We start from the raw sequence: 15,128 nt of genomic DNA, 5'->3' as shown, positions 1-15,128 counted from the left end.
AGGGCGTAGCTGACTGGTGACGTTTTTCTTTCCTTTTTTGCGGAATACAATGCAGTTTTGTTAGAAAGCCGCAGGTCATCTCGAGGACAGGGGAGGGGGTTGCGCACCCCCTGCACTCTCCCCTTAGATCCGCCCTTGTGTAATTTTAAGTGCAATCTTTATTTCGATGTAATGCACATGAGCTTTTTCGCCACACTTGAAAATGTGCCCACACTGATAAGGACAGAGAAGTAAACTCTACCGATGTAGTTATACAGTTACCTACTGAATAGATTGACTGTATAATAACATTTAAAAAACGAAACCCTTTGGATTGTCTTTCCTGGATTCAAACTATTTTCAAACGATGTTCCCTCGACAAGTTGTGATTTGCCCTGGCAGGAGCTCATGACTATGAGCGTACTAGTACGTTGTATTTGTGGAACGGCGCTTTTACAGACCGAGTTATATTTAGATTATAATAACATAATAAAGAAAATGTTATTAGTTAACATTAATATTATTGTGGACCTACTTAGCAAGAAAGGAAAATAATAAAAAAGGAAGGGAGGTTGTGATATAAGTAAGAATAATACATGTAGAACAGATAATTGAATGAGGGAAGCAAAACTTAAGTGACAAAAGTAATCTTTGAGTTTACTTTTATAATTGGAAAGAGAGAGGGAAGTACGAAATGAAAGAGGAATACTGTTCCAAACTTGAGGACCTTGAACACAGATGGAGTAAGAATATGTCAAGGAGTGAATATGAAAGCTATCTCTTTGACGAGTAGAATAGTGATGATAGTCGGCATTGAAATTAAAACCAAACTTTCCAGCTGATCGCACGTCTTGCATGAGAAATTAAAACCCATGGGATTGAGGATGGTCACTCGAGCAAGGCAAATCTTATATGAGAACTCTTCTAAAAACTATCTTGATCTGCGAAAATGCCGTTACATAGACCAAGTATTGGAGCTGTAGGCTCCTGGCTCTGGTCAGCGGCATTCTGCTATACCTGGATGGTTTGTGGTGAAAAGTTTTAAAATGCAAAGCCGGACACTGAACCTCACATGGAGCCGACCTGCTTTCATTCTCGGAATCCCTTTCACTTTAAAGGGAAAGTCATGTTTTTGTTACTTCGTTGTCCTAAGTTATTGCCAGTTCTACAGTTTGTTGATGACACCTACCCTGTTATAGCGCTACTGCATCGACGCGTATCAAAGGAAACAGGTCACTACAGGTAACGCTAAGGTTTTCTTTAACAAAGAAATGACAAAACTCAAAACAGAACCGGGAACCGACAACAAACCGAGACTGGCGGTATAGACTCATAGTTGTCATTAACAATAATAAATGAAAACAAATATTTACACTACGTACCTTCCATTCCAAGTTCTGTTGAAAGACCAATGAGGATTAACATTACCAACATATCGCATCCCTCCTCTCCGATGTCCTTTTGACTCCAGAAAAGTTTCAGTGCGTGTATTTCACTCTTCTAGGAATCGGAAGCCGTGGGCTCATTGCTTTTTGATGCTATTTCACAAAAAATGGAGGTGGGTTATTTGTAAACCATTCACAGTGGCTGATGTTGCTAACGCAAGTAAATACGTTGAGACATAAGCCGCCTATTTACTTATTCACGTGGCTGGTGACGTCTACAGGTATAAATATATGTCAAGTACAACACAGAAAGCTTGGAAACAAAGTGTCCTTTCAAATGTCTAAACCATAAACGTTGTTTTGGCTTCTCGATGTCAGTTTCTTTTTACGTCTTAAGTTGAGTTTTAAGATACAAAAAGCGGAATTTAAGGGACATAACACAAATTAAATTAACGAATGAAGGAAAACTGTCAGCTTCTTTTATTGATTCTTTTTTTTTTTTCTTTTGGTCCTCGCTTTGTTTTCCCGAGAACCGTGAGGTCAGTGTATTGCAAATCGATTCCCAGAGCCTTTACCAGACTCTGTAATAGGCTAAGAAGCTGACCAATTAGGACAAACCTACAAGAATAATCAACATTAGATGGACCTTTGTTCACAACCAGAAGTAAGTGGGTAGTTTCCAATGCATACAAGCATATGTACTTTGTTAACTGCATGTCAACAAAGGAGATTCAAGGCAAGCTGACTGTGAGTGCTGACTGTGGCTTTGTGGAACCAACTGCACGATTTGGCTGTTCAGGCGTTACATGATCTATCAGTATATCACGTGAGAGAGTCTGGGGCTGCGCGCAATAGTTCATGCATCTTAAATAAGGTAAGGTCTGCTTATACGCTCGATGCAAGCATGACCTACTTAAAAATCCCGTTAGCAGAAGAGTACAACTCCGATGTATTTTTTGCAGAGACATGTATTCGAGTTTAACTTTAAAGTCATCTTTATTCCCGTGTAATCCCTTTGAGCGTTAGCCCTAGTAATGAAAATGGCCCCACAGAAGGACAAGAACTATGAACGGGAGAAATGGTGCGACATTTACGCATATCAATGAGCCATTGCAGCAGACTATTCAAGCGTGAATGCCCGATAAAAGTGTCAAAATAGTAAAGAAAATGGATGTTTAGGGGGCGATAGACTGACTAAAATCGTCTTTTCTGGACGTAAAAATGCAATTTCTTTAACATGATAGAGCGGATTCTTATACTTAAAGGGTTAATATATCATGGTGGCCTATTTTTAAGTGAAATAAACGAGATTAAGTTGTAGACTTTTTACTTTGAAAATCGGGCTTTTTGCGGTATCGGCAGTATGGAAAAAGACCCTTATTAGAGTTACACATCGATTTTCTGCCAAACTAAGGACAAATGTTCAGATGATAGAGCAGATTAGTTAATACACATGTATTACCTACACGTTAATAGCTTTTTCTCGAAATTTGGAGCAGAATAAGTTGTAGACTTTTGCGTTTGAAAATATACGGTTGAAACTTGGCGCGTTTTCGGAGTCAAGCCATTGTCTTTGCGAAAACAATGGTTGCCATGAAGAAAGAATACGCAGTAATACGTTATTGATGAAAACCAGTCATCTGTAGCAGCCTAATCGACAAACTTCTGACAAGGCAGAAAAACCAGTCGCGCGCGAAATTTAAAGTCGCTTAGCAATCACAGCTTGCGGTCGGTAATAAACAACACTGTTTCAAAGATGTCTGATGTAAGGGTAAATGACTTGGACCAGAAGCTCTTTTCAGAGCTCACAGAATCCCTGGTCCAACCTTTACTTGTGCATGTAGTTGCACCGTTTGTAAACGGAAACGATCCAAATTATTGCGTTCAAATTAACGGGAAAGTTTTATGGGAATGGAGGATCATGGATGGCAGCTTGAAGAAACTATTCGCTGTTCTTCAGAGCAACCTTCGAGTCTGCGTTTGATCGGGTCTCTCTTTTACTGAATACTAAAACAAGAACTTTCGTGGCTTAAATTAACTAACTAATTAGTTTTGTTTTCCCTAGAGTCCTGTGCAGGACTCTCGGGAAAACAAAACTAACTGTTTCCCTCGGGACCATACATTAAGTGTATATTATTACAGTTGAGCCCACGTTTCAGCGGTGTTTGTTTCAGAGCGCGCGGAAGCGAGGCATTCGGGTCAACATTCCATCAGATATGGAGAAAAGTAAGACATTTAGCGAACGGAACGCGAAAAACAACAACAATGAGTTCCTATGCAGAATTACGTTTTTTTTTCAGAAGAATAGAAACTACAGTTGTTGAATGGAAGCTGCCCTCGATAGCTTTGAGCATTTGGGGTTGTTACTTCGGTTAACACATCCATATGCTCTGCAATGCCTTGCCATACTTTACGCGATAAAATTAGGTCAGACATACCTCAAATTACTCGAAAAGGACCGAAGGAAACAGTCAAGAATCAAGAAATCACACAGTCCTTCGATAAGAAATTCTTCTTTTGACCCGAAAGACTCGTTTTCGCGCCTTCTGAAACTAACACCGATGAGACGTGGACTCAACTGTCATAACAACTATTTCTTGTGAATCCAATGGCTTGTTGGATGAACATCACGACTCCGAAATATATCCAACAGCCGCCATTACGCAATGCACCGGACGCTTCGGAAAACAGACTTTAGATCTAAAAATAACTTTTGTGAATTTACACATCACGGCCAACGCCCCAAACTTCCTCTGTCTTGTCAGTCAAATGATAATATAAAGCCAGTCCTTGCCTCCTAAAACAAATGGTTAAGAAACTGCTCTACCGCATCCTCCGTGTGTTGAGAAGTGATCTTATTAATATCGCTCGGTTTGATACCGAATTTTGTTCCGATGGCTTTAGCAAGAGCCTCAGCCTTCTTCAGCGAAGAATTCACATCATTAAACACTTGTCTGAGCCTGTTCTGTGTTTCACAATGAGCTAGAAGTGCTTGCGCCACTTTTAGCTTTAAAGTGTTCGTTTTCTTGACCTTGGCCGCCAAAAACTCAATCGTATCAGCACCAGGGTTATTTTGTGTGGCCAGGGAAGTCTCATTTACTTTTTGATTCTGTCTTGTCGAAGATTGTTGAGAATGCGTCGTTGCCATCACGTGATTCACATCGACGTGCTTGTGTTTTTCATCGCTAATGACTTTCCAGTTGCTTGTTCTGGCGCTTGTAGTGCGAGTGACATTACTTATTGAAGATACAGCCATTCCTTTACTTTGATGCTGATTTTCTGTCTTTTCTTCTTCTTTCGTATTACCTGTTTCTGTGCTTGAAAATCTGTTTTGAATTGACCTAGCCCCTTGTGCTGGCTTAAGCGAGCCTTCTGGGATTTTTGTAAGGCTTGTGTTGCCTTTTGGGGAAGAACTTGTAGATATAATTTGCTTGGTCGTGTTCCTGAGAGATAACTCCTTCTTGAATGCTACAGCCACCAATCGGCCCTTTTCTCCGTGCCCTTGCTTTCTTGTATCATTTACTTCCGGAAATCTAGGCTTCTTTGCAGATTTCTGTGTCACTAAGGGATACTTCTCACGGGAAGTCAATATGTTCGGTCTCTTTAAAGTCTTCCGGGAAGCTTTTTTGTTATGATTCTCTTCCTCGTGAACAATTATTTTGCTTTTTATTGCGTTCTTGTTTACGTGAACCCGTGGGATAACTTTTCGTTTTTGCACCTGCCTATCTTTCAATTTTCCTTTTTTTTTGTGGTATCCAGTTTTATTTATTTGTTGCCCTTCTCTAACTCTTGGGTTAACTTTCCGCGCTTTTTTCGTTTCCAGCTTTTTAGTGCCCGCTTTTTTCATTTTGGTGGGATTTTTCGGAAATTTGGATCTTCGCGAATACCGACTTCCTCTACTTTCGGCTTTTTTGAAGTTAGCTTTTGTTTGGTGCTTCGATACCGAGAAAGGTTTAGTCTTTTTCGGAGAGAAAATGACTTTAGCCTTCAAGCTTTTCGCATTTTTATGCGACCTCTTTTTTCCCCGCTTTGAAATAGTTCTTTTCCTCAAATTTTCCATGATTTTCCAATACTTGTCGAGTCCTTTTCTGTGGAAATATTTTCGTAACACGTCTGGTGCCATCTTGGCGAGAATTGCCAAAACTCGCTTATGCTTGTTCGTCAACTTGTTATGGTAGCTTAGTGCTTTCGGTAGGGGCCTAGCGATATCCGATTTTTTATTTTCTACGATCGGTTCTGCACTGGTAGCGATGATCTCGATCAACTGTCTGTACGCCTTTTCAGGTACACCAAGATCCTTTTTTGCATCCAAATCAGCTCCGATCAGTTCTTTTACAAGGTTAGCTTTGCTTAATTCGTCAGTACGTTTTTGAACGTTTTTCGCTTTGTTACCCCTCTTCGCTTGTACAGGAATTCTTTGCTTCGCGCGTCTACTGTTTTTCTTTTTCATAGTTTTGTCCTTATGTTTCTTCTTAGGTTTCCTACTCTTTTTAATTTTCGTTGTCTTGCTTTTGATCACAGAAACCCCCTTCTTTTTCTTAGGATATTTTTTGACCTTTTTGTCATTATCAGTAGTTGCTCTGCGTTCGATATGTTGGCTTGCTTCCGATAACAGCTTCGTATCCGTTCTTGACTCTCCGAAGTCGACATCAACAGATCGTCTCGACCGAAAGTGCATTTGCTCGTCTTCTTTCAAAAAACTACCAGATTCTCGAAGTAGCCACTGGTTTATCTCGTTAGCGATTTGTTTCGACTCCTTTTCAGCTTCTTCAATGATTTTCTCAAGACTTAGATCTGCGTTAAGATTACCTATAAAATATAAACCAGATAAAATTGTTACTTAATGAAACGTTCATTTTCATTGTGAGTTCCAAGAAATGGAATGTATAATATACGGCAACTGTCCAGGAATAAAAATGGCATGAACAGAGTTGATATTGAGCGAGGAAACTGAGAAATTATCGTTCTTCACAAGACCTAAATTTAGTCATTTCATGACGACAGAGAAAACGTTGAGAAATCTGCCATAATACGCGATCGGAGAGCGTGCACATGCGTTGTTTTGTTCTGGTTCTCTCTTTGCGTAATAGTACACTGTTAAAGGGAACCTCCACTAAAACAACAAAATAACTTTAAACCACAGAACATAATGTTTACAATTGGAATTGCTCAATCTTTTTCCAATGAAAGCGTTTGTATTCGAGAAAAATAAATTCCAAAAACGCTTATTTTGGTTTTCAAATTTCCCGGGCGCCGCCATCTTGAATAATTGTGACGTAACTTGGTTGCCCTATTGTTCTGATACAAAGAGCGATTGTTCTGGAACAATAAGGCAACCAAGTTACGTCACAATTATTCAAGATGGCGGCGCCCAGGAAATTTGAAAGCCAAAATAAGCGTTTTTGGAATTTATTTTTCTCGAATACAAACGCTTTCATTGGAAAAAGATTGAGAAATTCCAACTGTAAACATTATGTTCTGTGGTTTAAAGTTATTTTGTTGTTTTAGTGGAGGTTCCCTTTAATGAAGTTTTTTTGGTACAATTCATAACCTAACTTCACCAGTATAAAATTCCTAATCACTCAATAAGATGACATCAAAAGAATTTTAGCGGGGTGCGATACATCCATATCAACTTTCTGGCGATTTCTGATGTAATGTCTTGTTTTGAGCTTGAAAAAAATGGCCAGTTTTCTCACGCTTCAGCCATGCATTTCCAATATTTTCACCCTTGGCTTCACATGACAAAAAATACCGTGAGCTAAGAGAATATGAGATAAGAAAGCGAAGCGAATCCCTAAGCCGCGATGATAGGTATTTCAATTTTTTTCTAGATTTGCGGCCATTCTGAAAATGTTATTTTTATCTCTTGTTACCATGACGGCGAGGTCCATTTGAACACCAACTGACCAATCCCTGGCTTGCACCTGACGTCATGGCAGCCATGTTGGTGTACTGAACCATAGCGAAAACGTCTTTTGGGAATTTGGCTCTATTATTATGCAAATACACGAGCGACATTTTGCTTTTTTTTGTACAAGAATTAGATGTTCTCCTTGAAATAACAACGCAGTCTCACACAAAACTAATAATAGATTTCAAAAACACTTATCAGCAAAGTGCCAAATAAGGAGGATTCCCTGTTACTTCACATTCTCGTGCTTGAGCACTCTAACATGTTTCTTGATGAAGAAAATGTCGCATTATTTTTGGTAGCCATACAAATCTGCTGTTTACCAAGAGCGATGGACTCCTGTGTTTGCTCATTAAAGTAAGGCTAAAATATAACCTCGTTCCCAGGGCTTTTCACCCCCGAGAGCCCGCCCGTCCCACTCTCGGCGCCGAAAGGCCCTGGGAACGAGGTTGGGTAAAACAGCCTGGAACTACCCCCTTTTCAGGGTCCCGAGTCTTGCCGGGATTGCGGACGACCTGGACTGTTCTCTGTGGTGATTCCAAATTCCAATTCCGGGATTCCAGATTTTACCCCAATGGATGTGATTGCCTGCAATCATAGCTGGGTTTCCAGGGACCCGGTTCCACAAAGTAATATTTCTTGGATTCCGGGGGAGCAAGCCATGGCTCAACCGAATGACTTTTCTCATTCTTTCTTTCTTAGTTTTCCGTGACTTCCATCAAAAACTATCGTTAAAATTACCTATTTTACCTTTAGCTGGTTGGCAAAACGCTTTGACGACAAACACGACAAACACGTGTGGAAAGTAGGAGTGTCTTGGCCTCATAATCTCGCATGCTATGAAAAAAAAAACCAGACTATTTCAAACATTTTATAAAATCAATGAGAGCAGAATATTATTTGGTTAAAGCAAGGATCAGTTGAGTGCTCTTCTTAGAACTTTGCGCGTGTGTTTTTGTCACGCGAGTTCTTTGGAAAAAGGGCAAACTGAGCTACGAAAAGGCGTCGTAGTAAACAATTTAAAGAACAACGACCATCGCTGTTGCCACCCGTGGGTTTAGTAATGTGCACTTCTGGACATAAGGGCGTGGATCTCCACAAAACCTTCCTCTGGCAAAACCAATGTAATGTATATTAGCAATCTCTCTAAACTGCCTCCCGGAAAGTTAGATAACGTAAAAAGTACGTAAAATATGTTAAACAACAGTTTATATTATTTACTTAACAACCGTAAACAAGTTCCAAAAGACATGCTGAACCGAACGAAATTTTCAATTGATTCGTGAAATCAACAAACCAAACTGTTCAGCTACAGGACTGAAAACTTTTCTCGCAAAATCCTTTGGGTTGGGTTATCGGCTACAACCTGACCTTAAGCAGTTTACTACTTTAGCTTACCTCTCCGTAGGCGCCCTTTATTTTCCTGATCTCCTATAGCATGACCCACTAACAAAATTTATAATTTCGTTTGCACACTGATAGAGCTCCCAGATTACGAATTATCTAGCAGTTTATCCAATGTAGTCTTTTATGAGTAAAAAGAATAAGTGGATAATTTTGTGAATTTCAACTGGAAACTTGTCGAGTTCTCCAGCGTTCTGTCAAGGTACCCGTTGGGTGTGATTAACAATTAATGTTGCTTTGATATGGCAAGTGACCCAGCCTTTGTTTCTGTGTTCACTTGCCGATTGCGGATTGTGATCTTTTGTAACCCCTTTCACTTGAGTCCTTATTGTCCTTAATCAAAGCGCAGAAAAAAGGCCGCGCTTAGCACTGAGTGGAATTCACACGGACGGTTTCTTGACTACGAGCCTACTAGGTGAGTCTCAGCTGGTTTTATGACAATTGAAATTCTGCGTGGTTTACCCTGGGTATTGGGAATATAAGGAATACAAGTGCGATTTCGGGAGGGGCTTTACTTACCCCACTCTCCCTGAGATACGCTGACATTTGGCAAGCTTCAATCATGTCCCTTTTTAGACATCATGTAAGAAGAAGTGAAGGAGCCTGGGTGCAAGGTCGGTAAATTTTCACACGTAACGCAATCATCAGCATTGGCAAAATACGCAGACTCACGCAGTAGTGTCTTTTGGCGACACGGAAAATGTCGCTTGTGCTAATGCTTGCAATGCTAGTGAAAACCAGCCTTAAGAGCTCGTGTCTCGTATTTGATTCAGTGCCTAAATTTCTGATAAAGCAATTGAGTTCACAAGAGAGCGTAAGAGAGCTTCATCAGAGGTGGAGAGCTTTTCAGTACGTTATTGACAAGAAGGCAAAAGGGCCCAGTGGTTAGGGCGCTTGCTTTGAAATCCGAACCGAACACACCGCGTTCAAGACCCAGAAGACCCGTTCTCACCGCTCCTTGAATTTCATCCTGCATGGCAGTTCCTGGTTCAACTTCTCGGCGGTACTTGCAAATATCCAACTGGTTTACCTCCGCTCAGTCGGGATTCTAAGTTGTTGTTCTGTTCTGTTCTTTCACTGAATTCGTTTCATTAGAAAAGCCCCTATGTGGCCGCGGGCTTGAGGATCAATAATGATTTGAAACAAAATAAGTACCGCATTAGAGCAAGAACACTGCGTATCAGACTTCAGCATTCTAATTAAGAGCGTTTAAATGTCCGGTTTTTGTTAAAAATTCCTCAGTTTCGTCTTACAGAGATATTGTCGGAATTTAGAAAAATAAGTTTATCAATGTTCAAAAATGTCTAGCTTTACGAAAAGCATTGTTTCTGAAGGGAATTGTCACAAATGATGGTTTTCTGTCTGAACGGCGGCGTGAGTTTCTTTTGATATATCTGAGTACTGAATTCAAATCTCCGGCCAGTAGAGTATTTTCAATTAGCGAGTATCGTTGGCGCCACAGGCCACTGGTACCCCAAGCTAAGTTGAAATAAAGGTTGCAGCAATCGGGAACATGTGCTTACAAAACATTTTAAGAAATGGAAAATTTTTTGCCCTGTGTTGACTGGTAGCATTGATGAATGTAACCCCTCCACCTTTTAGTATTTCTGGATTGTGTATATACAAAGCATCATAAACACTTGTGATGATATGCTGTGCTCATTTTACAATGTTAAAACAAAAAGAATCTCTATTGATCAACGATTGGTATATTAAAAATGACTTAAGACTCATCGAGGTTACAATTTTATTATACTTACAACACGAAACAGATTTGCATTTGGAAGATTTGTCAGCCGATTTTGGCTGAATGAAGACTTTCCTGTTTTTCTTTGTGAACATGTGGCCAAACTATCCTTGCATGTTAAAGTCTACTTCTTGAAATGTACGTAATCAAGTCCCATATGCTCTCCAGCGTGCACTAAAGCTATTTCCGCCTTCCTTATCACATCTTTCACCATTTGACTTCCGCCTTTTCCTTTCTGTCTCATGGCGGCCACCTTGTCCGCAAGCGCAACAAATTGCTTAGCAACTTTAAGCTTCTTACGAGCTTTGTTTAGCTTCCATTTGATTTCCGCTACTTTAGTTTTGAATCTTGGTATCTTTTCCAAGACGACGGACGCGTTGGCCCCGACGTCCTTCCCTGTTTCCGGGTTGGAAGCCTCGGCGTGCATGAGTTCAGTGACGAGTGAACGGTTGCTGTCTCGTGACTTCGACTTCTTTTCTGAAAACAAAAGTTAAACAGGGCAGGTGTCGCATTGAACTTACAATTACAAAGAACTGGTCATGTCTGACTCCGCATCATAAAATTTGTCCTTGAATTTTAGGTGAAAACCAGGGAGGTATACCTTTTATAAAGACACCCGATCAGGCGGAACTCGGCAACAAATATACTTTTCTGGACCTATCCCACGGAATGTCGAGCACTTCGTGCGCCGGCGGGGTTATGCTTCTACGCAATCGTGATGTGCTTTGTTGACAAACAAAAAAAAATTCAACCATGTGACACAGATACACTTTCATATGAAAGAAGATAAATTAGAGCCGTGCATGTAGCGTGGAGAAATCCTATGATATTAGTCCTCAAAGTACGCTATCTTTTTCGGTAAACATTAACAGGTTACTAGTATTGGTTGGTTTAAATAGATAACAACTTGAAGGGATCAACAAGTCGGCGAACAAACTGTAAATTCGATGCTTTGATACAAACCGTTTTTCCTTGCCGTGGATAATGTCACTGTTAATAGAAGGACCAAAACAAGGGAGATATCCGCCCTCATCTCTAGTTTATAACTATTAACGAGACCTTTATGAACCCACGAAAATCACAGAATTTTAAATAACTAGAAGCGCCTGAAAGCGTTTGCGCAGGTCATGAATTATTGATCATTACTCGGCTAAGGTCTTTATAGTTTTTTCACACATGAGTTGTCGTGGATTAAGGCAAAAGTCCACCATCACCCGAGAGTGAGATTTACCCAGATTTGGATTTGCCCAGTCCCCATCAGCGTCCAAAACGTGTCTATTTTAAAACCAAGTTTTGCAGGAAAATAAACAATAGGCCGAATCGGCTAACTAATGTTCTACCCATTTCAATTAAAAACCCTTTGCGAATAAAACGTTTTGTTCCAGGTAATTACATGTAATTTAAGTGTGAATTCTTCATTATAATCAAGAGCCCATCTGGAGCGTGCAACTTCCATACAGCGTCTGTGAAACGGCGTTTTCACAAGTAGGTTTATTTTTAGACTAGCCCTTCCCGCGAATTAGGTCAAAAAACAATGTCAGTTCCGGTTCGGTGACCCTATGACGTCAGCTTAATTTCTTGTAATTGGTCATCGGGCTCCTGTGGGAGACTCATTCGCGGGAAATTCAATCTAAAAATAAATCGGTCTGTAAAAACTCCGTTACACGAACACAGTAGAGTTATAAGCTCCGGGTCACGGGTTCCTGTTGTAATACAAATTCAGTACACAAAGAATCTCAACCTCGAGTGATTTGAATTGGGTACATCATTGGGTATTTTGTTTATTTCCCTCAAAACGTGGTCTAAAAATGGAAAAAAAAAGCAAGGTGACACACGCTAACAACAACCCAGTGTGGCCAACACATCACGCATGCGCACAACCATTTCAGCCGGTCAATTAGCAGCCATGGACAGCTGTTTCGGCTTGCTGGGCCTCATCTGCATGGCGTAACTAACATACCCGGCGGGTGTCTTAGACACCCCACACGTTTGCCGTGGTAGAACGGCTGTGCTGTTCCCAACCCAGCTCACCACATTTGTTGTGTGGAGCTGCCAGTTAAAGTAGTGTCCGAAACAACCGCCTGGTAGTGCTCAGTAAAGTCGTAATGGCTTTCAGTTGTTGCGAATTCACCTTGGTGGTATGGTTCTGCGCATGTGTGATGTGTTGGCTACACCAAGTTGGAAGACCTTAGACAGCAATGACCAGATCCAGGTTGCTGAACAGTGGTTTTCGTTAAAACAATGGTTTGCTGGGGGTGCTCAGTCTCGCGGGCTTAGAAAACCTGGTTGTGGTCATTGTTATTTAAGGTTTTTACATCAAGTTGGTGTTATAGTGTGTCGCCGTGTGTGATTTATTAATCATTCTAAAGTAGACACTTTTCTGACGCTGATGGGGACAAACGTGATACCAGATTCTTACTCTTGGCAAAAGTGAATAGCCCTTTTCACGGTTAGTTTTTCTCATTTGTATTACAATGTAATCTAACGTGGATGCAAGGCAATTTCGGGTTAAAACTACAAATAACCCGAAATTGCCCCACATACATGCTATACTATATTGTAATGCAAATGAGAAAAACTAACCGTGAAAAGGGCTGTTAGACAAGAGCGTTTTTATGGCATGGGTGGGCTCCCCAGCGCAGTAACAAATGAGTCTATTTTTAGAATACCCGTTCCTGCGAAAATCAGTTGTCATAGACCTTATTCATAAATGCCGTCAATTTATGATTCTTTTGTCCAAGTGCAAATTAGCCTACCAAGCCTCGATACCATACAGCGAATTGAAAAGAATTCTTGCTCTAAAATGAAGTTTGGTAGGCTAATTTGCACTCGGACAAAAGAATTATAAATGTGACCGCCATTTATGAATAAGGTCTATGCCCCCCAAAAAACATGGCAGAAGCAGTCACGAGTGACATGGCTTCTTCTGATTGGTTAAAATTGGCGGCCCTTTGTTTGTTTCGCGCAAAGTGTATCAAAAAATATATCCATTCGTGAATGTGCTGGGGCAAGGCCAACACTCTGATCTAATTCACTCTTGCTCTTGGGTAATGGACTGTTGATGAAGGACCAAACCCATCACTACTTTACCAGTAGCTCATAATGCCATAACCTGGAGCCTACAACTCCAATACTATTGCAGGCCTGTGTAACGCCATTTTCACAGCAAAAACTACTTTTAGACGAGTTCTTTAATAAGACTTGGTAATTTCTCTCGTAAGACTGATTAAGAGTGATTGGCTGGAAATGTCTGGGTCGCGGGAAAATTAATCTAAAAATAACTCGGTCTGTAAAAACGCCGTTCCACGAATACAATGAACTTGTACTCTCCTAGTCATGGCCTCCTGCCATCACTTACAAGCTTCTAGGTAAGTCCATCTAGCGGGGTCTCAGTTCTCAGAAGGAAGCGGATCTTTGCAAACAAAACGTTTTGTTAGAGTGAGCACGGGGGATGGGGAAGGGACGGGTGGTTTCAGAACATATGTATTTGGTAGGGGAGGTGAAACGCGTGTTGTCATATTCCTCGCACGAAACGTGGACACGCGACAGGAGGGACAAAATGCCGCTCATGTGTCTCCGATCGCTCCAACAGACGTCTTTTTCATTTCTTCTTACGACTCCTACACAGCGTAGTGGGTCTGAGCTAGCCGTTTATCGACTTTCGCATGCGAAGACAGTAGTCTCTCCCAATTTTTGAAGGTGGACATCTGTAACAACAAAAGTAATTAGCAATATAAATGCGGTAGTGTCAAGACAAGCAGGGGCAGATCCAGGATTTTTCTTAGAAGGGGATGCACCACTAAGGAATGGGGTAGCTGACTGGTGACTTTTTTTTCCTTCCAGAATACCAGTTGTATTTGAAAGCCGCAGGTCATCTCAGGGGGGAGGGGGGAGGGGTGCGCACACCCTGCACAGAGTAGCAGAGTAGAGAACCAACAAATTCAACCCGCATATGCATATATGACGCCGAGTCTAGGAATCGAACCTTGGGGCACGTGCTCTCACCACTACGTCAGCTCTGCAGTAGGCTGGATCGAGTTCGGTGATTACGGGAGTGAGCGCTGGCTCATTTACAGCGGCTGGTAATAGAGCTTACAGCCCTGCAGGTAAGTACTGCATGTATCCCTTATTATTATGTATTTAAATATAAGATATTTACGCTGCGTTCGATTGACCGTATTCCGGAATAGACCTTATTCATAAATGGCGGTCACATTTATAATTCTTTTGTCCACGTGCAAATTAGCCTACCAAGCCTCACTTTAAAGCAAGAATTCTTTTCAATTCACTGTATGGTATGGAGGCTTGGTAGGCTAATTTGCACTTCGACAAAAGAATTATAAATTGACCGCCATTTATGAATAAGGTCTATAGAATACATGGAATAGGAGATAGAAATCCTTCGTTCTTACGGAGATTCACAATAGAATTCTCAAACACCTGCTAAAATGCTATACAAACTGTTTTAAGTCATCACTCCAAGTATTCTAATTCCGGAATAAGGTCAATCAAACGCGCCCTTAGACAAACACTCATATACCTCTTAAAGCGGCACTGTCATGAGCTGCGCATGCTCGAGTTTGTTTGCTCTCGAGCCCACGGAAAATTCTAGCCGCCATCATGGATTCACGCGTGAGTCACGTATATTCGCCGGAGTATCTCCTTTGTCCACCGTGGCCCTTCCCAGTGGACACCATTT

General features: G+C 41.0%; 2 protein-coding genes across 3 annotated transcripts; both read right to left on the bottom strand.

Moving 5' to 3' along the window:
- Positions 1 to 2,029: 2,029 nt before the first annotated feature.
- LOC137969837 (micronuclear linker histone polyprotein-like) lies at positions 2,030 to 9,043 on the bottom strand. Of its 2 annotated transcripts, none has more exons than XM_068816216.1 (3): positions 8,677 to 9,043; positions 8,029 to 8,115; positions 2,030 to 6,173 (listed from the first exon to the last, which is right to left on the bottom strand). In XM_068816216.1, the coding sequence occupies exons 2-3, from the start codon at positions 8,102 to 8,104 to the stop codon at positions 4,162 to 4,164; spliced, it is 2,088 nt and encodes a 695-aa protein (XP_068672317.1). In that variant the 5' UTR covers positions 8,105 to 8,115; positions 8,677 to 9,043; the 3' UTR covers positions 2,030 to 4,161. The 2 variants fall into 2 exon arrangements, with proteins under 2 accessions (XP_068672317.1, XP_068672318.1); XM_068816217.1 differs by having other exon boundaries at positions 8,029 to 8,117; positions 8,681 to 9,043.
- A 1,322-nt stretch (positions 9,044 to 10,365) lies between these two features.
- LOC137969838 (uncharacterized) lies at positions 10,366 to 11,538 on the bottom strand. The gene is made up of 2 exons (XM_068816218.1): positions 11,393 to 11,538; positions 10,366 to 10,906 (listed from the first exon to the last, which is right to left on the bottom strand). The coding sequence occupies exons 1-2, from the start codon at positions 11,460 to 11,462 to the stop codon at positions 10,554 to 10,556; spliced, it is 423 nt and encodes a 140-aa protein (XP_068672319.1). The 5' UTR covers positions 11,463 to 11,538; the 3' UTR covers positions 10,366 to 10,553.
- Between the last annotated feature and the right edge of the window lie 3,590 nt (positions 11,539 to 15,128).

The sequence above is a fragment of the Montipora foliosa genome, chromosome 9 (genome assembly GCF_036669935.1).
Source record: "Montipora foliosa isolate CH-2021 chromosome 9, ASM3666993v2, whole genome shotgun sequence".
Lineage (NCBI taxonomy): Eukaryota > Metazoa > Cnidaria > Anthozoa > Scleractinia > Acroporidae > Montipora > Montipora foliosa.
Note: the sequence above shows the minus strand (reverse complement) of the source record. Positions and strands in the feature narration are given on the sequence as shown.